This window comes from Ictidomys tridecemlineatus, chromosome 9 (genome assembly GCF_052094955.1).
Source record: "Ictidomys tridecemlineatus isolate mIctTri1 chromosome 9, mIctTri1.hap1, whole genome shotgun sequence".
In the NCBI taxonomy this organism is placed as follows: Eukaryota; Metazoa; Chordata; class Mammalia; order Rodentia; family Sciuridae; genus Ictidomys; species Ictidomys tridecemlineatus.
This window is the reverse complement of record NC_135485.1, coordinates 112,668,639-112,695,827: the sequence shown is the minus strand read 5'-3', so window position 1 is coordinate 112,695,827 and position 27,189 is coordinate 112,668,639. Positions and strand designations below refer to the sequence as shown.

The 27,189-nt window shown below is 36.2% G+C and overlaps 1 protein-coding gene across 4 annotated transcripts in view; it reads left to right on the top strand.

Moving 5' to 3' along the window:
• The window catches only part of Herc3 (HECT and RLD domain containing E3 ubiquitin protein ligase 3), a 121,953-nt gene that overhangs the window by 57,138 nt on the left and 37,626 nt on the right, over positions 1–27,189 (top strand). For 3 of the 4 annotated variants that reach the window (XM_013363883.4, XM_005337527.5, XM_040293092.2), the window contains 11 exons: positions 5,229–5,353; positions 6,839–6,898; positions 10,030–10,141; positions 11,396–11,585; positions 13,345–13,508; positions 13,637–13,750; positions 21,305–21,328; positions 21,421–21,510; positions 22,753–22,923; positions 24,726–24,869; positions 25,859–26,025. In XM_013363883.4, the coding sequence (XP_013219337.2) occupies positions 5,229–5,353; positions 6,839–6,898; positions 10,030–10,141; positions 11,396–11,585; positions 13,345–13,508; positions 13,637–13,750; positions 21,305–21,328; positions 21,421–21,510; positions 22,753–22,923; positions 24,726–24,869; positions 25,859–26,025 (1,361 nt within the window). Of the gene's footprint in view, positions 1–5,228; positions 5,354–6,838; positions 6,899–10,029; positions 10,142–11,395; positions 11,586–12,036; positions 13,509–13,636; positions 13,751–21,304; positions 21,329–21,420; positions 21,511–22,752; positions 22,924–24,725; positions 24,870–25,858; positions 26,026–27,189 lie in introns of those variants that run through there. The other variant, XM_040293093.2, reaches the window with a different exon arrangement.

Below are 27,189 nucleotides of genomic sequence, written 5' to 3'. Positions count from 1 at the left end.
ACCAAACTTTAGAGTTATTAGGATAGATGAAGCCTTGGAGATACAAACCAAAGAAATGCACAGTCTTTTTCAATGAAATAATATCTGAAAAATTTTCAATCCTTAAAAATGAAGTGGAAAATGAAACACAAGAGGCTTATAGAACCCCAGATATACAAAATTACAACAGACCCACACCAAGGCACATTATTATAAAAATGCCTAACATATAGAGTAAGGATAAAATTTTAAAGGGTGACAGAGACAAATGATAGGTTACATTTAGAAAAATGATAGGTCACAATCCAGATGTCAGCTGATTTTTCAACCCAGACCTTCAAAACTAGGAAGTCTTGGAATAATATATACCAAGCTCTGAAAGAAAATGGGTGCCAAATAAGATTATTGTACCCTGTAAAATTAAGCTTCAGAATTGACAATGAAATCAAAACCTCCCATGATAAACAAAAGTTAAAAGATTCACAACTAGAAGTCCTACACTACAAAACATACTCAATAAAATGTTTCATGAAGAAATGAAAAATAAAAGTGAAAACCAGCCAGGTGTGGTGGCGCATACCTGTAATCCCAGTGGCTCAGGAGGCTGAGACAGGAGGATCACAAGTTCAAAGCCAGCCTCAGCAAAAGTGAGGTGTTAAGCAACTCAGATCTTGCCTCTGAATAAAATACAAAATAGGGCTGGGGTTATGGCTCAGTGGTCGAGTGCCTCTGAGTTCAGTCTATGGTACCCCCTCTCAAAAAAAAGAATTCAAACTATCCCTATTTGCCGAAGACATGATTCTATATTTAGAAGACTCCCCCCAAAAAAACTCCACCAGAAAGTTCTTAGAACTCAACAAATTCAGCAAAATAGCAGGATACAAATTAATACCCATAAGTCAATTGTTCCTATACACCAATGATGAATTACCTGAAATTAGGAAAACTATCCCATTCACAATAGCCTCAAAAAAATAAAATACTTGGGAATCAATCTAACAAAAGAGTTGAAAAACATCTGTAATTAAAAACACAGAACACTAAAGAAAGAAATAAAAGAAGACCTTAGAAGGTGGACAGATGTGCATGTTCTCGAATAGGCATAATTAATATTGTCAAAATGGCCTTACTACCAAAAGTACTATACACATTTAATGCAATTCCTATTAAAATTCCAATGACATTCTTCATAGAAGTAGAAAAAGCAGTTATGACGTTCATTTGGAAAAATGAGAGGCCCAGTAGTCAATCCTTAGGGAGAAAAGTGACACAGGAAGCATTTAAAAGTCCAGATTTTAAATTATACAGTAGAGCTATGGTAACAGAAATGGCACGGTATTGGTGCAAAAACGGACACGGAGACCAGTGTACAGAATACAAGACAGAGACAGACCCACATAAACATAGCCATCTTATACTTGACAAAGGTGTTATAAACATACATTGGAGAAAAGATAGCCTCTTCAACAAATGGGAAAACTGAAAATTCATATGTAGCAAAATGAAATTAAACCCCTATCTCTCACCCAGCAAAAAACTCAATTCAAAATGGACCAAGGACCTAGGATTTAGACCAGAGACTCTGCATTTACTAGAAGAAAATGTAGGCTCAGTTCTTCATCATGTTGGCTTAGGAACTGACTTCATCAACAAGTCTCCTATAGTGCAAGAAGTAAAATCAACAATGAATAAATAGGATAATATCAAACTAAAAATCTTTTTCACAGCAAAGGAAATAATCTAGAACATGAAGACAGAGCCTAAAGAATGGGAAAAAGCTTTGCCACTCGTACCTCAGATAGAGCATTAATCTCCAGGATATATAAAAAACTCAAAAATTTTAACTCAATTTTGGTGTTAAAAGACCCCAATCAATAAATGGACTAAAGAACTGAACAGGTACTTCACATAAGAAATATGGTTGATCAATAAATATTTGAAAAAAAATTCAACAATTTTACCAATTAGAGAAATGCAAATTAAAACAATAGTAAAGTTGGGTCCCATGGTGCATGCCTGTAATCTCAGTGGCTTGAGAGGCTGAGACAGGAGGATCATGAGTTCAAAACCTGCTTCAGCAAAAATGAGGTGCTAAGCAACTCAGACCTGTCTAAATAATATACAAAATAGGGCTGGGGATTTGGCTCTGTGTTTGAGTGCCTTTGAGGTCAATCCCCAGTACTCCCCCACCAAAAAAAAAATATATATTGAGATTTCATCTCCAGCCAGAATGGCAATTAAGAATACAAGCAACAATAAATGTTGGCAAAGATGTGGGGAAAAATGTACACTCTTAGGCTGCTGGTGGGACTGCAAATTGTGCAACCACTATGGAAAGCAGTATGGAGATTCTCAGAAAACTTGGAGTGGAACCACCATTTCACCCAGCTATCCCACTCCTCGATTTAAATCCAAAGGATTTAAAAATCAGCATACTACAGTGACACAGCCACATCAATGTTTATAGCAGCTCATTTCACAATAACTTAACTATGGAACCATCCTAGGTGCCTTTCAGTAGATGAATGGATAAAGAAAATGTGGTACATATACACAATGGAGTATTACTCAGCCATAAAGAAGAATGAAATTATAACATTCACCAGTAAATGGATGGAAGTGGAGACTATCAGGCTAAATGAAACAAACCAATCCCCTAAAACCAAAGACCAAATGTTCTCTCTGATATGCAGATGCTAACACTCAATAAGTGGAGGTAGGCGAGGATGGGGGTAGGGGTGGGAGTGGGGGGAGTGGGGTGGGGGATGGGGGGTGGGAAGGAAGAATAGAACTACTTTGGATTAGACAAAGGGGAATGAAGGGAAGTAGTGGGAGGGAATAGGAAAGATAGTAGAAGGAATCGGGCATAACTTTCCTGTTCATATAGGAATATGCGACCAGTGTACTCCACATCATGTGCAACCACAAGAATTCTACTATCATGTATAACTAAAAAGAACAAATAAAAAATTGAAAAATAGCAGTGGGATGGAGGATCATAAACATATGGGGAAGATCATTGGAGTATGGGGGAGGGAGAAGGGGAGGGAAACATGGGAGAATGAGGATTGAGATACAATTCCATGCATTTATGATTTTGTCAAAATGAATACAACTATGTATATCTATAGTGCTCTGAAAAATAAATCACTTTAATATAGATCTTGTACATATAGCCTGAAGGTGATTTAGTACAGTATTTTAAATTTTGTTCATCAAACGAAGTTTCATGGTGTTTAATTTTTCACTGTGGTATCATGTTGGTGCTCAAAATTCTGTATTTTGAAGCATTTCAGATTTTGAATTTATGGATCAAGGATTCTCAACCTTCATTCAGATACTCATTTGCTACATTTGGTTCTTAATCTTGGCAATTTAGTGAATATAAACTGTAGCCTCTCTTTTACTTTTCATCTAGTCCTCTAGATAGGATTGAAAAGGGAAAAATGTTGGGAGCATGTATCTGTCTCTCGTAGCCTCAAAGCCTGTTGGCTGACTTAATGCTTATTATTGTTATTTAGTAGTAGTAGTATTAGACAATGATTTTAAACCTTGGCTACCCATTGGAATTACTTGGGAGCTTTAAAAAATACACCTGTAGAGATTCTTATTTAAATAATCTGGAGTGTTACTTGGTTAACAGCAATTTTTAAACATCCTCTGGTGATTCAAAGTCCAGCCAAAGTTGAGAAACACTGATCGAGAGCAGTTTTTTCTTTTTGGCCTGAATGTATAGAAGGACCTGAGGGCTGGGGTTGTTTCTCAGAGGAAGAACACTTGTTAGCATGTGGAAGGTCCAGGGTTTTGACCTCCACACTGGGAGGGAGGGCATGATGCTCTTTCTTGTTTAAGTGATTTAAGATTGTATTAAGGCATCTGTGGTTTATTTGGACATATAATAAAGAATAAGAAAATAGTTCCATGTCAGTGTTTTTGTAAATATTTTGTTTCTGTTGCCCCTTTGAATGGGGGAATTAATTAAAATTTACATAATAGTGATTTTAAAACCACAAGTGGAAAGAAAAGCAGTGTGTGTGTGTGTGTGTGTGTGTGTTTTCCCCTTTGGCTTTCATGTTCTTTCTGTTGTATTTCAATATTATTTTGAGTTTCTCAATATGTCTGTGGCCATTTTAGTATAATGGTTAATAAGACCCAACTGATCAAAAACTTTGTCAAGCATCTCTAATGAAGTACATGCCATTTTTTTTCTCCCTCTAGTGGTATCTTATAACTATAGGAAAGTAACCAGGAAAATTTATTTTGAAAGTTACGTTTTATGTTTAAATACAAAGAAGAAAAAAAATGATAGTTCTGTGAATGAATGGATATTTGCTTTGCTCTTACTTTCCCCCTCTTTGTTAGTGTCAAGTATAGGAGGTATAAACACCCCATCAACAGCTTTTTACTTCTAGGTCATGAACAAAATTGGGGAAAAATAAAGCTGAAAATAAGCAATTTTAGAAAGTGAAAGTTCTTTGTCTTTTTAAGCCTCACTGGATAAAGCTTGTACAGTGCTGGGATTTTTAAGGCCATTATTAACATCCTTTTTGACACTTTTCTCATAAGTTTACAGCTATATACTTGGAGCAAGACATAAAAATGGGCATTAAATTTTCATAAATTATTTGCAATATAGGTTCAAATTCAACTGACTTTTAAATATTGTATTTTATTGGAATTTGGCCAAAAAATCATAATTACTAAGCCTTAGAAGCCTTGATGTTATAGTGATTTAAAGCAAGGGGGGGAAAATCTGTAAAAGTCACATTGGGTTGGTTTTTTTGGGAAATAGACCTTGAGGCTCAAAGTTTTAGGGGGTATGCTCACTCTCTAGAACATTTATTCAGGGGTGAAAGAGGCAGGGCTGGGCAGAGGGAGAAGTTGACCTTTAATTCTGTTACAGCAGAAGCCTTGGCCAGTTCCTACGGGACTCTAGAGTTAGGATGGCCGGCCCTTCAGCCAGTCCTGAGTTGAGGGAAGGAGGTTAGGCTCTTACACCACACTTAACTTGGCATTGGATGTAGAAGGGGTGAAGCAATAGCTAAGGGTAAGCCCAAGTGGGAGCAGTCAGGAGCCTGCATACCCTGCAACTGGGGAGTGAGTGCCTCCTTCTCAAGTGGGAGCGATGTGGGCAGTGCCCCACAGCTTTCAGCTCATGAGTGGAACCAAAGCGGTAAGTGTATTGGGGGGGGGGGCGAAGAAGAGGAAAAATCCATGCTACATAATTTCTTTCACTGTTTAATTTCCAGAATTCTTCTCCTGCTGTTGACTTTAGGACCATGAACCAAGCACATTATACCAGTCTAATAAATGATGAAACCATAGCAGTTTGGAGACAAAAACTCTCAGAACACAACAATGCAAATACAATCAAGTACGTGATTGCTTGTCTTTAGCTTTTCCATGTTAGAGCTTTTTAGCTTAGTGATTTTTTTCCCATCCTACTTCTATCTTGAGGCTATGAATATAGATGGAGTTTTACATTTAGGGAGTCCTTCCCCAGCCCCACACACATTCATTCAGGGTTTGGTCTCATGAGGCCCCAGTAATGGTGATTGCTTCCCATTTTTCTTACAGAGTGTACTTTTCAGCCTGCCTTTTCCAGTGTAAGGTCTTCCAGACCAAAGAGAGCCTAAGTCATCCTTTGTGCTCAGTATTATGTTGTATAACCCTAATGGGTTTCTTCACATTCATGTTCTGAAGCATTTTGTCTTATTTAATATGAATAGTTTCTAGCATTTTCCTCACTCAAAATGACTAGTTGAAATGGGGATTCGTAGTCATATAGGGAAAAAATGTATAGTAAAAAGTATTGAGGCCTTTAATCAAGTTTGTTTTATTATTAAACTAGAATATTTTCTGCACCATTTTATATACCTTCATTGGCTTTCCTTAGCATTTCCTTTTTGTCATAGAGTCTAATGTATACTAAGATTAGAAATGAGCATACTAGTGGAAGGGGTGTAGGGGTGAGAAGAGGACCAGGCTGATTATCAGCAGGGGGAGTCAGAGACCCTGTGTTTCACCAGTAGTAGAGAGGGAAGAAGTGATCTCTAAAGACCTTTCTCTGATTAACAGAAGTTACTGAAGTCTTCTCCCTAGCCATATATTTTTATTTCTTCTCTTCTCCTTATACTAAATAAGAGTATCCAGGATCCTGATATGCAGTTTTATTCTGGATCCTCACACTACTTTCTGAGAGCCTATATAAAGTAGGTAACAGAAATGCTCATTGCACTAGCTTTTAGTTTCTTTCTCAATAGGGCAATAAAATACAAGGAAATGGTTGATTAATTATTAATTTGCACAAATAATTTTTGTGGGGGAAATAACAGCCCACACTTTGTTTTGTTTATGTTTAGAGGTAAAGTAGGGCATGTTTTGTGGTAGGAGAATGTTCAAGATTGTTATCAGGAGCAAGATTCATTCTTTTTTTTAATATTTATTTTTTGGTTAGACACAATACCTTTATTTTTGTTCATTTATTTATTTTTGTGTGGGGTTGAGGATCGAACCCAGGGCCTCGTGCATGCTAGGCGAGCACTCTACCACTGAGCCACAACCCCAGCCCAATATTTATTCTTTTAAGAGCTTTGATATTTTTATTTTAAAAAAATAATGTATGGAAAATATAAGGTTTTGCTCATTTTGATATGTGACACACTATTTATCTAAAGCAAATGTATGTTTTTCAAGGTTAATCTAAGAGCTGCCATAAATGAAATCTGTTCAGTGAGGGTGTGAAATAAATAATGACTAACTTATTGCTGGTGCTCAAATAACCATATTTTAAAAAATTATTAAAGACTTCTTTTCTCTCTCTCTCTCTCTTTTTTTTTTTTTTTTTTTTTTGGAGCAGTGGCGTTGTTCAGATATTATCTTCTGCAGCCTGTTGGAATGGAAGTTTTCTTGAAAAAAAGTAAGTGACTTAGTCTGAAAAAAACCCACATCTGATGCAAACACTTACCAAAAGGTGAAAAAGACTTTTTCTTTTTGACAGTAGTTGGGTTTAATTCAGTGAAAAAAAACTGATGCTCTCCACAAAAATTGGATTGCCTAAGAATGATGAATGAGAGGAGATCAGGAAGGACAATGCTGAATCACGCCTGTTTGGCAGAGAAGCAGATTACTAATGAGAAAGACTATATCTCAGGAAGAATTGGTGTAATTCAAAGTCAGAATTTCAGGATATTCTAAAATGTTAGCCCCAAGATCTGTGCTTTACTGTTAGTAAACTCTTAATCTTTATATAATTTTCTTGGGTTTGCTTTACCATTTTATTTTTTCTTTTCTCAAAAGGAGTAAGTTTAAGGAAGAGTTCCAAAGAAACTTAGTGGCTTCTTGGATTCCAGTTCAGCCCAGCTCCCTGGGAAATTATATTTGAGGCTGAGCTCCACAGGCAACAAATAGAACATTTGTTTGGTTGTATTCCTTCTGCAAATATCCCTCTCAAGAACATGATTCATCAAAAGAGTTTTGTCATGGGTTTGGATCTTTGATGCTACCAAATCCTGATCATCTGTCAGTCCTTTTCTGCCAGTAATCAGACTAATGAGACTTGAAGATGAGTATGTTGGTCAGCTGTCCATTACTGTAACAAATACTCAGTAGTCAAACGTAAAATAGGAGAGGTTTATTTTGACTCATGGTGTAAATGATTTTTAGTCCATGGGCAGTTGGCTACATTGCTTTTGGTCTCATGGTGAGGAAGCATAGTAGGAGAGTGTAACAGAGGAAGTTACTCAGTACCTCTTGGTGGCCAGGAAGCAAAAGAGAGAGAAAGGAAGGGGTTAGGGTCCTAATATTCTCTTTAAGGGCATGGCCCCAATGACTTAACTTCATTCCAGTTGACTTCATCTCCTGAAGGTTCTACCACTCCCAATAGCACCACAGGCTGGGGACAAATATTCAATGCATATATCTTTGGGGGACATTCTCAAGATCCACACTGTAGGGTTCAGAACAAATTGGATGGATGGATCAGAGGGGATATACTGTGGAAATTGATTCATATGATTATGGAGGCTGAGATGACATTCCTGATGTGCCTTCTGCAAGCTACAGAACTAGGGAAGCTAGTAGACTGGTTCAGTCTCAGGCTTTAGAACCAGGGAAGCTGATGGAATAACTCTTAGTCTGAGACTGAGGGCCTTACAACCTGGGGGGGGGGTGCCTTTAGTATAAGGCCCAGAGACCAAAGAACCTGGAGTTCTGCTATGGAAGGGAAGAAGAAGAAGGTTGTCTCAGTTCCAGAATAGAGAGACAGTGAATTTGCCTTTCTTCTGCCTTTTTGTTCTGTTTGGGTCCTTAGCCAATTGGATGGTGCCTGCCCACATTGGTTGAAGGTGAATTTTCCTTACAAAGTTTATTGATTCAAATGCCAGTCTCTTCCAGAAACTCTTAAAAACATACCCAGAAATAGTGGTTTACCAGTTACCATCCCATAATCCAGTCAAATTGACATCTAAAATTAAGCAGACACAACCCAACAAATGGTCACTTCAGAAATTCTCTGCAGTTACAGTTAAATATTTCAGTCAGTTACTCATATATTAGGGCAGCTGGAATGGGATCACTCAATTCATTTCATGTTTAATAATTAAACTTTTCTTCTAGTGAAAGGTATTCTCGATTATGCTGATGATGGTCTTTTAGAGCAGCAGTTCTCAACCAGTGTGGCTTTGTTCCCTAGGGGACATTTGGCAATGTCTGCTGACGTTTGTGGTTGTTGCAGTGTATTTTCTTGGATGTAGTGGGAAGAGGCCAGGGATGCTGCTAAACATCATACAGTCCCACCTGACCAACGCAGAGTTGTTTGGCTCCCAGAGTCGGTGACAATCAAGGGTGAAAACCCTGTTCTAGAAGGATAGCTTTTATGAAGATTGGGAATAGCTTTTGGCCAGACTTCTTGGGTTATTCATCCATAGATCATGTATTCATTACAGTTGTGGGTAAAGGTTTTTAAAAAACTGACATTTGTGCTATTTCAGAAAGGCTGCTCTTCTAGTATATGCATAGGAAACCAATTTCATAAATCAGTATATACATATAGATAAAGGATTTTGTTTTTTCTTAACAGCATAATAGAAAGTACCTCTAAGTATATGGAAGGTTACATTTGGAACACCAGAATTAGTTTGGGACAGACTTATTTTTAGAACAATAAAAAGTCCAACAAAGAAAGTCCAAGAAACTCCTCTTGGTTTGACCGTTTAAGTTGCAACATGTATGATTTTCTTCAGTGTTAGAAAACATACTTGTATCTTCAGAAATTGTAACAGAATGTCAGAAAAGTGCTAAAACTTTCTGAATGTGATTATTAATAAACAGAAGCCTGTTTTCAAATATCTCTTTTGTAAATTAATAAATGCAGTATGTTCAAGAGTAGGAATTTGAGAGACATTCTCTAAGTCTCTGAAAGGCTGACTGTTTAAGGTTGGAAAAATGATTTCATTGCCAGGAAGTTAAAAAACATTTGCTATGAAATTAGTTTTTGGGTGAACGTAATTGATCCCTTCTGTTAACTGAGAGAGACAATAACTTTGCATTTGTTGTAGATCAGGTTCTTATTTTAAATGCATTAAGGAATTTCAGGAAGAAGGTAGTACTTGCCATTTGTGATGAGTGGGCCAGTTTGCACAGGCAGTGTTTTTCTTCATCTAACCACAGCATCTACAACTAGACCAGAGTTAGCACAGTTACAGAGAAAGATAAAAAAAACACAAAAAGTAAATCCAGGAATTAATGTTTGTTTATGAACTTCAAGGTTGTCTCAGCCTGACGTGGTTGTTCTTATTCTTTGACTTGTAGGGAAAACATTCCTTGAAAATTTAAAATCATTTTGAAAAAGGTATTCTTGTGAAGATATTCTGTTGGGCTTCCCCAAAGTATGATATTCTTTTGGATTTTGTCTGCCAGGTTAAATTTAAAACTGATCAAAATGGCAAAGCATTTTATATACTTATTTTATGATTTTTATTAGTGTGTTTGTTATGGGATGATAATAATGATGATGATGATGATTATATTTTTCTGTTCTGTTTTGTTTAGGATTGATGAACATTTTAAAACAAGTCCCAAAATTCCTGGGATTGATCTGAACTCAACTAGGGTATTATTTGAGAAATTAATGAACTCTCAGCACTCCATGATTCTAGAACAGGTATGTTTCTTACATTTATAAAATGCATTTTAAAAATTTTTTAAAAATTTGTTTTAATTAGTTATACATGACAGTAGAATGTATTTATGCACTTTGATATATCATACATAGATGGGATATAATTTCTTATTTTTTCTGAGTGTACATGTTGTAGAATCATACTTATCGTGCAGTCACATATATACATAAAGTAATAATGTCTATTTCATTCTAGTCTCTTTCCTATCCCCACATTCCCTCCTTTCCCCTTCCTTCACTTCTCTCTTCCTAATCTAAGGTAACGTCATTCTTCTCTAGTGCTCCCTGCTTTATTGTGAATTAGCATCTGCATATTAGAGAAAATATTCGGCCTTTGGTTTTTTGGGATTGGTTTGTTTCATTTGCCTGATAGTCTCCATTTCCATCCATTTACTGGTGAATGTTATAATTTTGTTTGTTTTTTTGTGGTGCTGGGGATTGAACCCAGGTCCTTGTGCATGCAAGGCAAGCACTCTACCAACTGAGATATATCCCCAGCCCGAATATCATGATTTTATTCTTCTTTATGGCTATGTATATGTACCACATTTCTTTATCCATTCATCTGCTGAAGGGCCAACCTAGGTTGGTTCCATAGTTAAATCATTGTGAATTGAGCTACCATAAACATTGATGTGGCTGTGTCACTGTAGTATGCTGATTTTAAGTCCTTTGGATTTAAATCAAAGAGTAGGATAGCTGTCTGAAATGGTGGTTTTATTCCAAGTTTTCTGAGGAGTCTTTATACTGCTTTCCATTGTGGTTATACCAATTTGCAGTCCTACCAGCAATGTATGAGTATACCTTTCAAATGCATTTTTTTTCAATTGAATAATTGAACTTGTAAGAAAAAAATGGACTGCAGAATATATTTAAGTGGTAGAATGCTCACGTAGCATGTGTGAGGCTCTGGGTTTGAACCCCAGCACTGCCAAAAAAAAAAAAAAAAGTTATGATGAAAAGACCAAGTATTGAACACACCTTAATTTTGTATAAATATTCATTTTGGGAATTTGACCTACATTTTGCTTTCTTTTTGCCTTTAATCTTTCTGAGGAATTGTCCCTTCAGAATATTAGGTCTGCATAGGTAGGAATTTTTGGCCTTTTCCCTAATGTATTTTGAGAGCCTGGACCAATGAATAAGAGTTGAGTCTATCAAATAGCTTAAGAATTTAGAGATAAGTTAACTAGATATCAGGGATGTTTGAATTTCTTATTCTTTTCTGTCATACAGATCTTAAACAGCTTTGAAAGTTGCCTGATTCCCCAGTTGTCAAGTTCACCACCAGATGTTGAAGCAATGAGGATCTACTTAATACTACCTGAGTTTCCCCTACTCCAGGATTCCAAGTATTATATAACATTGACTATTCCCTTGGCAATGGCCATTCTGCGACTGGATACAAACCCTAGCAAAGTATTAGGTGAATGTGCTAAAATTTAATACCACTGGTTTTGTTCATGTTTATTTTGTTGGTGTAACCACTGGCTCTCAGTGGATTGAGATTCAAGAATCTATTTGTTGTCATTTTAGAGCTTTAACATTTAAACCTTTCTTACTTTACTGTTAAGTTTTAACTATAACCCTGTTTGCAATTTGAGCAAATTGAACCATTTATTTTAGTTTATTTGAAGTGATTAATGCCAGATTAATTTGATTTTAAAATACCACAAAATCAGATTATTCAACTTTAAACTACTTTTTTCCCCTCCCACTTGTGTAGTTAATAGTGCCTCAAGAATTAGTATCTCTCCTTCTTTAGGGGGTGGGAGTGAAATGAACAATTTTGGTGATGCAGAGATCTCCAAGAAAGGAGAGGCAGAAAATGACCTAGTGGGGACTTACCAAATGTTTGTTTTGTTTTTCTTTTTTAGGACAGTTGAGTCCACACTGATTTTTGCAGGCTCCGGACACTTTGCTGAGATAAGAACCTTCCGTTCCTCAGTGAATTGGAGAGTGTCTCTCATGGGAGTAGCGCCTGAGATGTTTTTATTAATCAAGTACAGAAAGTCTGTCACCCGACCGGCTTTTTACTTTTTTCCCCCACTGGTAATTTTTTTTTAGGTGTTTATTGCAACTCAGTAACTTCTGTGTTCCAGATGGACTGGGATGTTACTTGAGCATGGTCTCCGTTTAAGTGAAGAGACCTGTTTCTGGCTTTTCCATATTGCTTCCACGTTTGCACAAGAGATAAAAACAAATAATGAACGCATTATTAATATGTTAGTAGTGATTTTTTTTAAGCTCAAAATCCTTTTGGGGCACATTTCCTCAGGAAATGAGCTAGAAAGATGGTAGTCTCTGAAGAGATATTACCTGACTTTTAAGTTTTGGGGTTTTAAAACTTCTTTTTCCAGGTCTAATGACATAAAAGAGATGAGAGTTGTTCAGTGTTATGCTTAATTTATTGTAAACTTCTGATTATTGACATTTAAAGGAATACCTTATAGTAGAGAGAACACTGCAGATACTCATCACATAAACTGAACAGTTATCGATACTTTGTCCTTTCCATTTTGTACCCCCAACCTACCTTTTTATATTTTAATGAGATATTTATTTTTTTTCTATGGGATATTTTAAGGGAAATCCCAGGTATCATATTATTTCATTGTCTAAATATTTTAATATGGCTGGGTTTTTTCCTAACAAAATAGAAGACAGCAGCATAATCTTTTTGTTTGATTATGAGAAAGCAATGTTTAGAGAGAAGCAAATGTAGTTTTTCAATTAATTATGCTTATTGAAGGGAAGGAATGTTTTCTGTGTTTCTGTCACTTTTAAGGCACATCATCCTTTACATCCCTGGTGTAGGATTGAAATGGCTGAGAATAGTGCTGACATAGCACGAGGACATATGAACACTTTTGGAAAGATACAGTAGACATGCCTCCTGCCCCCAATATTTGTTTCTTGTTCCCATGCAGTCTTGGAATTAAATTTTTATATAAGCCTTTGAAAAAAATCAGATCAAGCTTTACAAAAAAAACCCAAAAAACTCTAGGGAGTCTTATACAACTGCTGCTCTCTCCAGAAATGTTTTAATGGATTCTTTTTACAGTCAGTTTGGGGAAACTACATTTAGTCTAATGTGTATCTTTTAGCTATAGGAATTTTTAGCTAGCAGGCAGAAAACTTGCTTAAGATAATGAATTAAAATGTTCTTTTCTTTTTTTCTTAAGATAACTGGTGGTCTCAGGTATGCCCAAAGTATTTCATGAAGCTGATAAACCTCTATAAAGGAGCAGTCCTTTATCTACTGAGAGGGAGAAAGACGTTCTTAATTCCTGTACTGTTTAACAATTATATTACAGCAGCTCTCAAGCTCTTGGAGAAATTATATAAGGTGAGCATAGGAGAAGCCAGTGTGGAGATGGGTTGAATAGGTAGAAATGTAAAATATTCTACTGAGATGTTCTCTGGGAAGCTGTTTTTCCGTTCTCTGGGTTAAATTGTTCTTACTTTGTTCTTCAGGTAAATCTTAAAGTGAAACATGTGGAATATGATGCATTTTACATTCCTGAGATTTCCAGTCTCGTGGACATTCAGGAAGACTACCTCATGTGGTTCTTACATCAAGCAGGGATGGTAAGAATTCATGTAAAGCATATTTTAAACCTTCAGTTCTTTTTTTTTTTTTTTTTAAGAGCACAAATAAGAACATGAAAAGCACAATGGAACCATATAATTTGTCTGACTTTGATAGTGTCATATCTTTCTTTTACCTAGTTGGATTTTGCATTCTGGAAACTTGGAAGTGCTTTAGGTAATCATAACTATCATGAGGAGTCATAAATGAGTAGTCACCCAGAATGTTATGAATTTTATTAGTTACCAACATTTAAAAAATCAAGGTGTCTGAGGATGGAGATGTAAGTTAGTGATAAAGTGTGCAAGCATATGCAAGGCTCTGGGTTGGATCCCCAAGACCACATTAAAAAATAAATAAATAAATAAAATAAAAAATCAAGTTATGTGAAGTAATCAGAATTCATAGAAACAGAAAGTATAATAATGGTAGCCAGGGGCCAGTGGCGGGGACAATGGGAGTTGTTATTTTATGGAAAGGGCGCTTCAGTTTTATAATGAGAAAGTTCTATAGATCCATTGTATGACAGTATGCATAGTCTCAGTACTGTGAACTTTTAAAAATGGTGAATATGGTAAATTTTATGTGTTTATTTTTTATCACAATTTTTAAAAATCCAGACATATGAAAATATGAATTTCCAGCTTTTCTTGAAACTTGGAAGATCTGGCAATGCAGCCTGTCGTCCCAGATGGCACCAACTGGCTAGAGTTCAGTGGTGGCTCTTTAGATGAGGCTTTATGTGTACCACAGTTCCCAATGCAGATTGATTTATCCCTGACATTGAGGAACGTATCATTTGCTAATTATTGTCTTCTGACAGCCAGCCTACTTTAGTTGTCTTGTGCCAGTTGCCTAGACTCTGTATGTCTCTGATTTAGGACTGTTTGTGTAAGAATGTTGCACATCCCTGACCCAGCTTTCACATATGTTAGACATTTGTTCAGGAGACTGTGGATTCCTGCCTACCATCCCTGGCATTGAAGGAACTGCTCAGTTTGATTGCAGACTGGCTTGGTATATGTGCAAGGCTCTTCAGGAGTCCCCATCTGTGGCATATGTGTAAATTTGAGTTATGTCAGAAAACAGAATGATAATTTGGTTATTGTATTTAGTGAAGCTATGTGCAACAAATACATCTGAGGTGAGTCTTTTTTGAGTTGAACAGATTAATGAGCAACATTAGGGTGATATTTTCCCTGTAGAGTTTTGGAGTTCAGCAGTGGTCTCCAAAAGCTAGACATTTAAATAGGTTTATTTAATTAAACAAACAGGGTTGTTTTCTTTGTCAGATAATATATGACCTGTGCTGAACATAAAGTTGTATTGTTTTCTGTGGAGAATTTTAAAAATTGATGGTGTTATAATTTTAAAAGATTTTATGATTACTCTGAAAAAAAGAGAATATTTTTAAATATTTAGTATTCTAAATGAGTTGACATAGGAAATTTAACATGGAGGTAGCAATGAACTGTGTTCTCACTGAATTTAGAAGTTGTGAAAGATAAGCTTTTCTGTTTTATCATTTTGTGATTTTTTTCCATTAAATAATCAAATGCTAAGCATTAAAATAAGCCTTATAAACTATTTAGGCCAGCTGCTTTGTTTCCAGGTGAAGAAATGGATACCTGGAGAATTTTCAAAATAAACAATTTTCCACCAACTCAATAATTTTTTTGTTTTAATTAGTTACATATGACAGTACAATGATCTTGACATAGCATACACTTGACCAACTCAATAATTTAAAAAAAAATTTTTGATCCTGAAAAAGAAGTTACTCATGAAAAAAAAAAATCTAGATTATCATGACTATAGTCTCTGAATGGAGGTACTTAGTAACTTTTACCATTTGTTATAGTTCCTTTCTCTCAAAATGTTATAACCAAGTATCAGACCTTGGATAATAGATGCCCATTTCCTCTTCAGTAATTAATGTAATTATTATGGAAAGATACAAAATTAGCTGTACTTGGTGTGTGACAACCCCAGCCCTACAAATGGATTTTTAAAGTTAGTTTTTTAGCTTTGTACCAGAGAAAGCAGTATATAGCACAGAGCACATATTTCCATCAAAAGAACTGGATTCAAATCTCAATTCTGGTCTACTGGCTATGGCTTAGATAAGTCACTGAATTTCTATAGGCCTAGCATCCTTATTTGTGAATGAAAATTATAATAGTATTGTGAGAATTCAGTGGGAGAAAGCGTGGAAAGAGGTCCCTATTGGCAGAGTGCTTGGCATTATAATGAGCCCTTAATAACTCTTTTAAACAGTTCTTCAGCACCTCATGAATGTCATGTCTGGACTGGTTACTAGAGATGGAGACATGACCTGGATAAGGTGTCTGTCTTTGCTAGTGTATTCAATGCAGAGGCTACAATGAAAAAATATAAAAGGTTAGAGCACATTTGTTCAGATATAGCATTCTAAAGTGGCTGAGTTTTGCTCATTTTAAGAAAAGGTGATAATGGTTTATTTCAGTTAATAAGTTGCCATCATCTGTGCTTGAAAACCAAATAGCACAGAATGTCATTGTAAGTCCCATAGAGGGCAGCACAGGTAAGGAATTCATAAATCCTTTGAAAATAAAAGCTGGAAAAACCTTGACATCTTGCTGTATTAAAGGAGATGCAGCTCAAGGGGGCAGTACTTGTCTTGTACAAGTGTTAGACAAGGTAAACCCTAAGAAGAGGTGGCTGGGTTTCCTCCCCAGGACTGCAGGTTTTATGTAAATGCATACTGCCCTAGTCACAGCCACATTTAGGAAACATTGGCATTAAAAAAAAAAAAAAAAAGAGTTATTCTTAGTTTTTCAGTTCTATACCATTTTCTTGCTAACTTGCTTCTATTTCATACACTTCAAAAGTGGTTTTAGGTCACAGTGCAACCCCATTTGGGGTCAGAATCTGGAAATGTGGTCCACTAACTTTGCTTTAGAATTATTTTGGGGCAGTGAATGAGAAACAGCTTTGTACGAGGTGATCAAATATCTGATCAGCCTGTGTATGTGTCTTTCTAGGTTAGAAACAGCAGTAGTGGCACAAACATCATTCAGACTCCATTTCACATAATAGAGAAATGCCAGTATTAATGCAGTTTCTTAAAGTCAACCTTTACAAAAGAAAATCAGTAAAATTATTTTTCAAATATAAAAATTCATAGACTTATAAAAAATTATAGAGTATAGAGCGACCTTCATCTAGATCTGCAACTTCTTTTGATTGAGTACTCTTCCTTCCTTTGCCTTCCTCAGAGTTGGCACCTTGACTCTCTGCCTGCCTTGGTAGATCCCCTGCAGACATCTCTAGATCACCAACTCTGGGTAGCTTCTCTCTGGCCTTGGCTCTAGCTCCTATCTGAGGAAATTGGAATTTCATTCCAGCCAACCCACTTCACTGAGAGAATGGTGACCCTGCCTCAATTTAACTCCTCTCTTCTCTAGTAGACAGATCAACTTCCAACTGGGTTCTTTGACATTGGGGAATAGGGAAGAATCAGTGAGGGGTGATGAGAGGGACTAAAAGTGCCAAATGTGGGTGTTAAAGGTGGGCAGGGAGGCTTGTGGTGGGCTTGCACAGGGAGAGGATGGTAATGAATCAGAACAGGAGTGGGACTGCAGAGAGCCAAGAGATAGAAATAACTCCTGCTGATGGCTGAAGTAATATATTACACCAATAAAAATACCAGTACTTACAAATGTGAGGTATATTAGGACCCTGTAATGCCACAGGTATTTTTGTAGTTAATGTTAGTGATATCCAAGCATGGGCTCAGTGCCTGATGAACATAGAAGCCAATATCATGGCACCAGTTTTTGTACACACACACACGCACATGCACACACAAAGAGCTTTATCGTACATATAACTAGGAAGGAGGTTAGGAAGTGTAAGCTCAGATATTCTGCCCTGATAAGTTGGTATGTGGAGTTTATAGGGAGTGAGAGGGGAGAAGCTGGCTAGAAGGGGAAGTTTTAGGGTTCTTTTGTGCAGATGCATACAGTCCTCATTCCTCTTCACGGGTCAAGAGGACCTCTTTTGGGAGGAAGTATGTTTGGCATAGGGGATTTTGAGCATGTGATGTCAAATGTCATTGACTAGTGAGCTGGTAGCTTTTGTGCATGTCCGTTCTTGAAAAGATGGCTTTGCACTATCCTTGAGTAGATTCTGGAAAAACAACTTGAGCACTTTGTTATTTAAGGAAATTATGCATAGTTATGTCCTCACCTTAGCCAATTTCATTATCACTTCTCCTATACATCACTTTTTACATTCAAATTGTTCAAATATTTACCTTGTCTTATATACCAACATACATTCAAGATCATGTCCCTTGAGAATAAACAAACAATGCTTATAGTAAACTGATTTTTCTTGAGAAGAATTAGAAAATCCTAAATATTGGTATCAGTTTTAATTGAATTTCCCAGGATCTTTTGTAAGTACCTAAACTTGAAGAATTTTATTTTCCATGGTAGAATGTTATAGCACAGTTGTTGTTTTTAAGTATGTCCAGTTCTTAAGTTCAAAGTAATTGGATATGTAGGGTATGAGAGTCAGTCTGATTGACCTGGATTATATAGGCAAGAGTCCATACCTGGTCTCACTGGACTGGAAGTGTCTGTGATGATTGTTTTTTAGTCTAGAGAAATGTTCCATGATCCCTAGAGGCATCTAGTTCTAAAGGATTAACTGGGTAGATTTTAATTAAAATTGCCTTTAAATGATCTTATTTAAATATGCATAAATCTTACCAGAGAGTCCTTGGGCAAAAGCCCCAGCCCTGGTAGTCCCAACAGACTAAGCTTGACCACCCATCTCAATGTGCCAATCAAAGTGCAAGAAAGGAGCTTTAATCAGTGTGGTCTCTCTGGGAAGAACAGAGAAAGGGGTACGGTGACCAAAGATTTGTCATCAAGGACTTGACAAACTTTTTGAGGTTTTATAGAAAAGGAAAACAAAGCAGGGTTGTAGGTTTGTGTGGCTGAGTGGTTTGCCTAGCTGGTAGCACGTAAGTCATTCAGGTCAGGCCATGGCCTGGTTGATCATACATGACCAGGCAGGCCATGGAATGGTTTTGTGAGGTGGCTGGTTCCCTCGAGTAGACAATCAGGTTCCTATGAGGTGACTACTTCTCTTTAGAGGGGCAGCCTCTTCCTGTCATGGGGTAAATGCTCCCATTTAGGGGGGTGATCTCAATATGGAGAAGTCTGGCCCCAGGGCTTTTCTGTTCCTGGAATTCAGTGTGATTGCAGGTTTAGGGCAGTGACTTAGAGACTTCTAGGTGCCACTGCAAAGGTTGGGCAGTGATACATCCATGCAAATTCTGAAAATATCTTACTCTTATCTTGGTGTCCTCCGACTAGAAAGGAGAATAAGATAAGTTAGGTAAATTTCAGCTTCATGACCTTGTATAATACTCCATAAGTCATTAACATGCCCACATGCAGAGCTGATCAGGGACCTGTGTTCAAGTAATCAAGGAGACAGTTACAAAATGAAGGTAGAAATGTCCAGGTTTATCTTGCTTTTAGTTTCCCACTGGCCTGCAAAAAAAGCAGACTAAATACCTTTGATATAAACACAAAAGGAAGTTTACATTTCTTATTCATGTGGTATTTAAACAATTGTTAACCTCACTGACTTCATGTGGAGGGTATAACCTAATCATTCTTGCATTGTGGATGGGGAGCACCTGCACTCTCAGGTGTAGCTCCTAAATTTCACTGCCTGGCGGCCTGGAATGACTCAGCTCCTTCCTCCTCTCATCTGCTGTTAAACCTCATTCATGCAGCAAGCCTGGCCTTTTCTTTGAAAGTGTAGCATTTCCCTGGCAAGACTGCTTTTCTCATTACCCTTGAACAATTAAGTATTTATGTGGCACTGTCGGTAGACACTAAAATAAATGTAAATTGTGTGGTAACATAATTATGAGGAAGTCATTCAGAATGTGTTTGTATTATGTTTAGGAAATCATTTTTTAAAAAAACCACTCTTAGGCCGGGCGCTGTATCACACACCTGTAATTCTAGTGGCTCTGAAAGCTGAGGCAGGAGAATTGCAAATTCAAAGCCAAAGCCAGCCTCAGCGACTCAGTGTGAGACCCTGTCTGTAAATAAAATACAAAATAGGGCTGGGGATGTGGCTCAGTGGTTGAGTGCCTCTGAGTTCAATCCCTGGTACCAAAAAAAAAAAAAAAAAAAATTCACTTTTAGATTCCAGAACAAATCCATGGTTATGTTTGTTGGAGAAATATTGGTACAGATCAACATATGGTCTATGTTGTCAATATTTTTGTTGTTGTTTCTGTTAGATTATGTAACAAATATTACCAATTTGACCAATTTTCAGAATAGATTTCTCTTTTATCTGACATATGAAATTATAACATAACCTGTTAGATATACTTTGTTGTGGTCGTATTTGTTAAGTTCTTTACCCACAAAAATCCATTCACATGCTCATGGAGTATCTTCCACAGGCAAAGTACTGGTCTAAGTGCTGAACCAGGGTATCTTTTCTTTCTACATTCGTGGTTTCTCCTACGTGAGTGTGATGGAACATACAATATGCTAAAAGTAAAATGTAATTTTTATCACAGGTTGAGCATCCCAAATCTGAATAAATAGTTGCTCAAAACTATGAAACTTTTTAAATGCCAACATGATGTCACAATTGAAAATTTTGCACTGTGAAACTTGTACACAATTACCTCAGGCTAGGCCTATAAGATATATCTGAAACAAATGAATTTCATGTTTAAACTTGAGTACCATCCCTGAGATTTCTCATTTATATATGTTTAAATTTAAAACATATTTTTGAAATGTTTTTCAAATAAGAGATAACTCAGTTTACCCAGCAAAATTAACCTGTGAAGTCAAGGTTGTAAATCACCTGTTTTAGAATTAGGTTTCGTATTAATGCTGTGGATTATAGACAGTTAGTGAAATGGCCTTTAAAGATCCTTTAAAACTTAAAAAAAAAAATTTAAACTCTTTTTCTATGTCCATCAAAGCATCTATTCTTTTCTATTGAAATGTAGCCAGCTGTTGAAGTAGTGTTAGTTCGATGGCTGAATGGTCAGATAGGTTCTGTTTCATTTATTTATTTATTTATTTAGGGTACTGGGGATTGAACTCAGGGGCACTTGACCACTGAGCCACAACCCCAGCCCTATTTTGTATTTTAGAGACAAGGTCTCATTGAGTTGCTTAGTGTATCGCTGTTGCTGAAGCTGACTTTGAACTTGAGATCCTCCTGCCTCAGACTCCTGAGCTGCTGGGATTACAGGGGTGTGCCATTGAGCCTGGCTATATATTTTATTTTTTTAGTTTTACATTTGAGGGGTTAATACTTGAGGTTTTAGGGGTTGGGGTTGTAGCTCAGTGGTACAGCACTTGCCTGGCACATGTGTTCTATCCTTAGACACAATACCTTCATTTTATTTTTATGTGTGCTATATACAACTAAAATAATAATAATAATATGTTGCTTATAAAAACAGGTTTTATAATCCAAGTAAGAGACTTTTTTCTTTCTTTACACAGAAGGCTAGATCATCTATAATACAGGTAAATGATTCTTTTAAAATTTACTTATATATTTTTCTAATAGTATTCTCTGTACAATACTATAATACTGCCAATACTATGTCTTATTTTAGGATGCTGTAACACTTTGTTCGTATCCTTTCATTTTTGATGCCCAAGCTAAGACCAAAATGTTGCAGACTGATGCTGAACTACAGATGCAGGTATCATGTTTAAAAACGTTATTTCCTCTTTTTACTATGTGTGTGTGTGTTGTTTAAGTTCTAGACATCGTTGTAATTTTCCTAATAGGAATATCTGGGTGGGATTCCATTATAACTGTTTAAAAAGTTCTAATTTTTCTTTCAGTAATTTTATTTTGACTGTAATACACATATATGAATGCACATTTATATAGACAGGAGTGGCAGATATTTTCTGTAAAAGCCACATAGTATATATTTTAGACTTTGAAGGCTCTGTTACACAATTCATCTCTGTTATTACACAAAAGCAGTGATAAACAATAATAAATGAATAAATATAAGTGGCAGTATTTGAACAAAACTTCATCTACACTGAAATTTGAATTGTATATTTATTTATATGAGAAAATATTATTCTTCCTTTGATTTTATTTTTTTTTCTGATCACTTATAAGTTTAAAAACCATTTTTAGTGGGAGAGATATGCAAAAAACAAGCAGCAAGCTTCCTTTGATCTGTGGGACCATAGCTTATTGACTCCTGACAGAGAAAGAAATAAGTGGAGTTTGGTGATCTTTATTAAATAGAAACCTAAGTTATAGGGATTTATTTAATTTATTTTAATACTTTTTTTTGTAAAACAAAATTAATTTTGTAAGTCTACAAACATGTTTGTGAAATAGCAATCAAAATCTTCCAGTTCCTACTATTGGTGGATATGTACCTTCATTTATTTTTCTGTCTCCCCAACTTTGTTTCTGTCTATTCATGTGTGTCTGTTTTTGTGGTGATATATCCACGACATTGACAATTTAAAGCCTTCCCAGAAAAATGGATGCCTTTATCAAAATGAAAACTTTTTAACCTTTTAGTGATTATTAGGTTTCTTTCCTGCCATTTTTAAAAGTCATGCCTTTACCTGTTCTGCCATATTTCTTTAAGCACATTGGTATTTTAGTCTTAATCAGTTAATCTAAATCACTCCTCTGTACCTGGTTATAGATCATAGGATTCATAGACTGTTTCAGTTAATCTGAGCCAGGTAAGAAAGACTTGTATGTTGTGAGAACATAAGTAACTTGAAAATGTGTAAGTGAAGGGGTGGGTGGGAGACAAAAGAATGCAGTCAGCCTTCTCTGGTTCCAAGGCACAGCTTGCTCTATGGCTGTACCTCTTCGAGCATATGCCAAGGCATAGCAGGTTGTTCTTCCCACCCACAGGGGTACTTTGAGTAATTGTGTTTTGGACATGCTGTTCCAGGTGGCAGTCAATGGAGCCAATCTGCAGAATGTCTTCATGCTTCTCACTCTGGAGCCTCTGCTGGCCAGAAGCCCCTTCCTGGTCCTTCACGTTCGCAGGAATAACCTCGTTGGAGATGCCCTAAGAGAGTTGAGCATTCATTCTGATATTGATTTGAAAAAGCCTCTCAAAGTGAGCTTCTTTAGTGTATTTCTCTAAATACCTTCATAAGTTTTCTTTAAGCAGTGAAAACAGCAAAGATCTTATTAAAATTGTGAAGTGAAATATTATTTTCTTTCATTTTACAAGAATTTTATCACTTCCTTCTGTCAAATCACCAAACATCTCAATGTAACATCAGATTAAAAATACTAGTGGATTATTCTAAGAATGATAGGACTTTGTTTCTGCTGTCTTTCTTATATTCTCTTTAGACTAAAAATAAGCAAAGAAAAACAACAACAACAACAAAATAAAGCTTCAACTGGGTACCTAGGAAGACTTGATTGTTAGAGATTTAAGAGAAGATAAAATAGGAAAATGTAAAGGTGTGAAATTGTGTACAAGATTTATGAAGATAGGCAAATTTAGCAATCTAAACTTATTAAATGAAGAAATTATCTTTTCCCTTAGATCATACATGTTTGTATTACTCCTTATTACTAGGGCTTTGCATGATGCTTGGTATAAGTAGATGTTCTAGTTATTTCAACTTATTTAAAAGTATCTCCGTATCTTTATTTCCACTCCTGTTGTAAACACTGGTTTAAGAAACATAATAGGCAAGAAATGAAACTGATTATTTCCATAATATTGTTATGCTTTTCAAAATATCTAATAAGTCCCATCAATTTGCCTAGTTGTTCTTCCTACAACTTTTGGATTATATTTAGATGCTACTTTTCTTCTTATTGCTGTTTTCAATCACTAACCCAGATGGGGCCGTTCTTGCTTTGTAGTGTGTGTGAGTTGTCTCCTGCTGGCATCTGTACAATCAGAGTCCTAGTATTTGTCCCCACCGTTATTCTTGTCCTGCTTTAGACAGAGTTGAATACATCCACAGTATAAGCTATTTCAAATATTGTTGTTAGCTCTGAAACTGAGCTATTATCTGTAAAATGGGGATGATGACAATTTTTATACATAAGGTTGTTTTGAAGTTTAGGTTAATAGCTTTTTAAGTCCTGGCGTGTGGTAAACTCAGTGTCATTTGTTGGTTTGCTGTAGTCGTTACTCTTAATGACCATTATGGGTCCAACATGCCTATTTATAGCCATTCATGGAGCCCCTCATTCTTTCTGTTTAGTATGCCCTCCTCCCTTCCACATGCTTCAGTGACCTCAAGAATCCTGTTGAGAGTATTTCTTTCAGAGAGTATTCTTTTACTCAAGTTTATCATTGTTTTTCTCTGTGTTCCAGAACATTTACTTCTTCTTATATATTTTACTCTTTGAAAATAAAATTGCTTTTTTTTCTTTTTGAGGTGGGGAGATACCAGAGATTGAACCCAGGGGTGCTATATCACTGAGTACTTCCCCAGTTTTTATTTTGAGATAGGGTCTGGCTAAGTTGCCTCAGGTCTTGCTAGTTGCTGAGGCTGGCCTTGAACTTGCGATCCTCCTGCCTCAGCCACTTTTGTCACTGAGATTACAGGTGTGCATTACTGTGCCCAACTCAGTGCTTCTTTTATATTTATCTTACCTTAAATAGGTGGTAGACTTTCTGTGAATATGTGCTAAACTTCTGAGTTTCTTTGTATCTTAAAGAGCACCTAGTAAAAATTGTGTGCATCTATAAGTGCCTTGTTAAACATTTATGCCAGCAGCCATCACCAGCGGATATACCTTGGAGTTTTCCTTGCATTGGTTATAGCCCATATGTCTTCCTTCTGTGTCCTGACCTTTACAAGTGAATCTTCCTGAAAAGAGAGGAAAAAAAGATGAAACTTGTCATAGATTTCCCTGAAAAATTAACTCTGCTTTCATGATTTTAAGGTGATCTTTGATGGGGAAGAAGCAGTTGATGCTGGTGGTGTTACAAAGGAGTTCTTCCTTTTGTTGTTAAAAGAACTTTTGAATCCCATCTATGGAATGTTTACCTACTATCAGGATTCAAATCTCTTGTGGTTTTCAGATACAGTAAGTTCATAATGTCGCAAATGGATTGCCTTAAACTTTCTTTGTTTATCATTTGTTTGCTTTTTGAAGTCCTCCTGCATGCTAGGCAAGTGCTCTACCACTGAGCCACATTCCCAGCCCTGGTTTCTAACTTGGAAAGGGAAGCATAGTCAAGAAATAATAATTTAAAAGAAATAAATTTTCAAGAAAAGAACTTAAAATATCTAATGTATCCAATCTTTATTTTTTGCCTGTTGTCTGGACCTCATATTGCATTTTGTCAGCCATGAACCCCATTGCCATTTCCAGTAAGATAGATTCAGGTCTTACTACCCATGAAGGGAAAAAGGAATATGGTGTGACAGAGAAGTTGGTTTTGTGATGTGTGAAAAGTCAGTACTCAAATGTTGTATTTTAATAACAGTGTGTATTAATTAACATGCACACATAGACACATTTTATTTTTAAAAATTTAGTAGGAAAGCAAAATTTTAAAAGCCATTTTCATTCAGTCTGTAATTTATTTTTTTATTTATATATATATTTTTTTTCTGGAGTTTTCTTCCCAGATCTTCACTGTCCCAAAAGGTAGTCACTAGCCATATGTGGCTGTTTAAATTTAAATTTTAATTAAACTTAAATAATAATAATTCATTTGCTTTTGCACTAGCTGCATTTCAAGTGTTTAGTAGCAAGTGGCTACCATAACAGGCAGCATAAAATAGAATGTTTCCATTATTGCTGTGAGTTCTGTGGATAGCTGTGCTCTAGATAACTGTAAGCTGTTCTCTTTATCACTAGAAGATCCATAAATGCTTGACTTTGTCTACTCTACCTTGCATCTTTTGGGGATAGTAGATGTCAGGTGTATTTCTTTGCCTTGAAAGTAACTAAATATGAATGTGATCTTTTATTACTTTATGCTGAAACTTTTCAGATAAATAGTAGAGTGTTTTAAGGGCTACAAATGCTGCATTTATTTTTTAACACATTTATGTACATTCTAAAAGTGTTTTGTAGAGCACAACTGGTTTCACTTGATTGGCATAACCTGTGGACTAGCTATCTACAACTCCACCGTGGTTGATCTCCATTTCCCGTTGGCTCTTTACAAAAAATTACTGAACGTAAAACCTGGCTTGGAAGATTTAAAGGAACTGTCACCCACTGAAGGAAGGTACAAAGCTAAAAGATATGCAGATGGGTGTGAGGAACTGATCTAATTGCCTTTGGCACAGGGAGTAAAGGCTGAAAGTACCATATGCATAAGTTTGAGTTTATGGAACCCTCATAGTCCACTGTTATGTGCTTTGCTTAAGCTATAGCCACACAGCTAGTTTCTGGAAGCACTGTTTTTATCACTTTTAAGGACAGAGGAAAAAAATAAAAGAGGTTATAGCTGCCCAGAAAGACAATATCTCTGCTTCCTTATCCTAAAACAAATATTTGAACCTTTTTAAACTTGTCATAGTACAGAGAAAACAGAGGGAGTATTGAAAAAGAAGACTTTAAAACAAAAGTTTATTGGCATGTAATTCACTTACCATACAGTACCCATTTAAAGAATACAGTTCAGTGACTTTATTATATCCAGAGTTGTATGACCATTCCATAGTCACTTTTAGAATATTTTCATCACCCTACAAAAAACCAACAAAACCTGGCACTCCTTTGTCATCATCTATGAGCATCTTCATACTCCAGCTCTAGGCAACCACTAATCTACTTCCTGCCTTGTCAACTTACTTGTTCTGGCTATTTTTAAAAAAAAGGAATCATATAGTATGTGGTTCTGCATATATGCATACACACAGCACAATTTCAAGGTTTATCTATGTTGTAGCATGAATTTTTATTTTCATTTTAATTTCCAAATAAATCAGTTGATGGACATTTAGGTTGTTTCTATTTGGGGGCTATTATAAATAATACTGCTGTGAACTTTTGTGTACAAGTTTTTGTGTAGACATAAGTTTTCATTACTATTGGTATATACTAGGAATGGAATTTTCGGTTCATAGTTCTATATTTAGCCTTTTGAAAAATTATCAGACTATTTTACAAAGTAGTGAAGCCATGCTCTTATGTCATTTTCTTTCTGAATCTTAAAGCCCCCTGTATTCTTGAGTTTCTCTACATTGATTCTTTTGGTACCAGGTTTTGAACCTAGGGGTGCTTAATCACTGAGCAACATCCCCAGCCCTTTTAATATTTTATTTAGGGACAGAGTCTTGCTTAATTGCTTAGGGCCTCGCTAAATTGCTGAGGCTGGCTTTGAACTCAGATCCTCCTGTCTCAGTCTCTCAAACTGCAGGGATTACAGGTGTGTGCCGCCACGCCC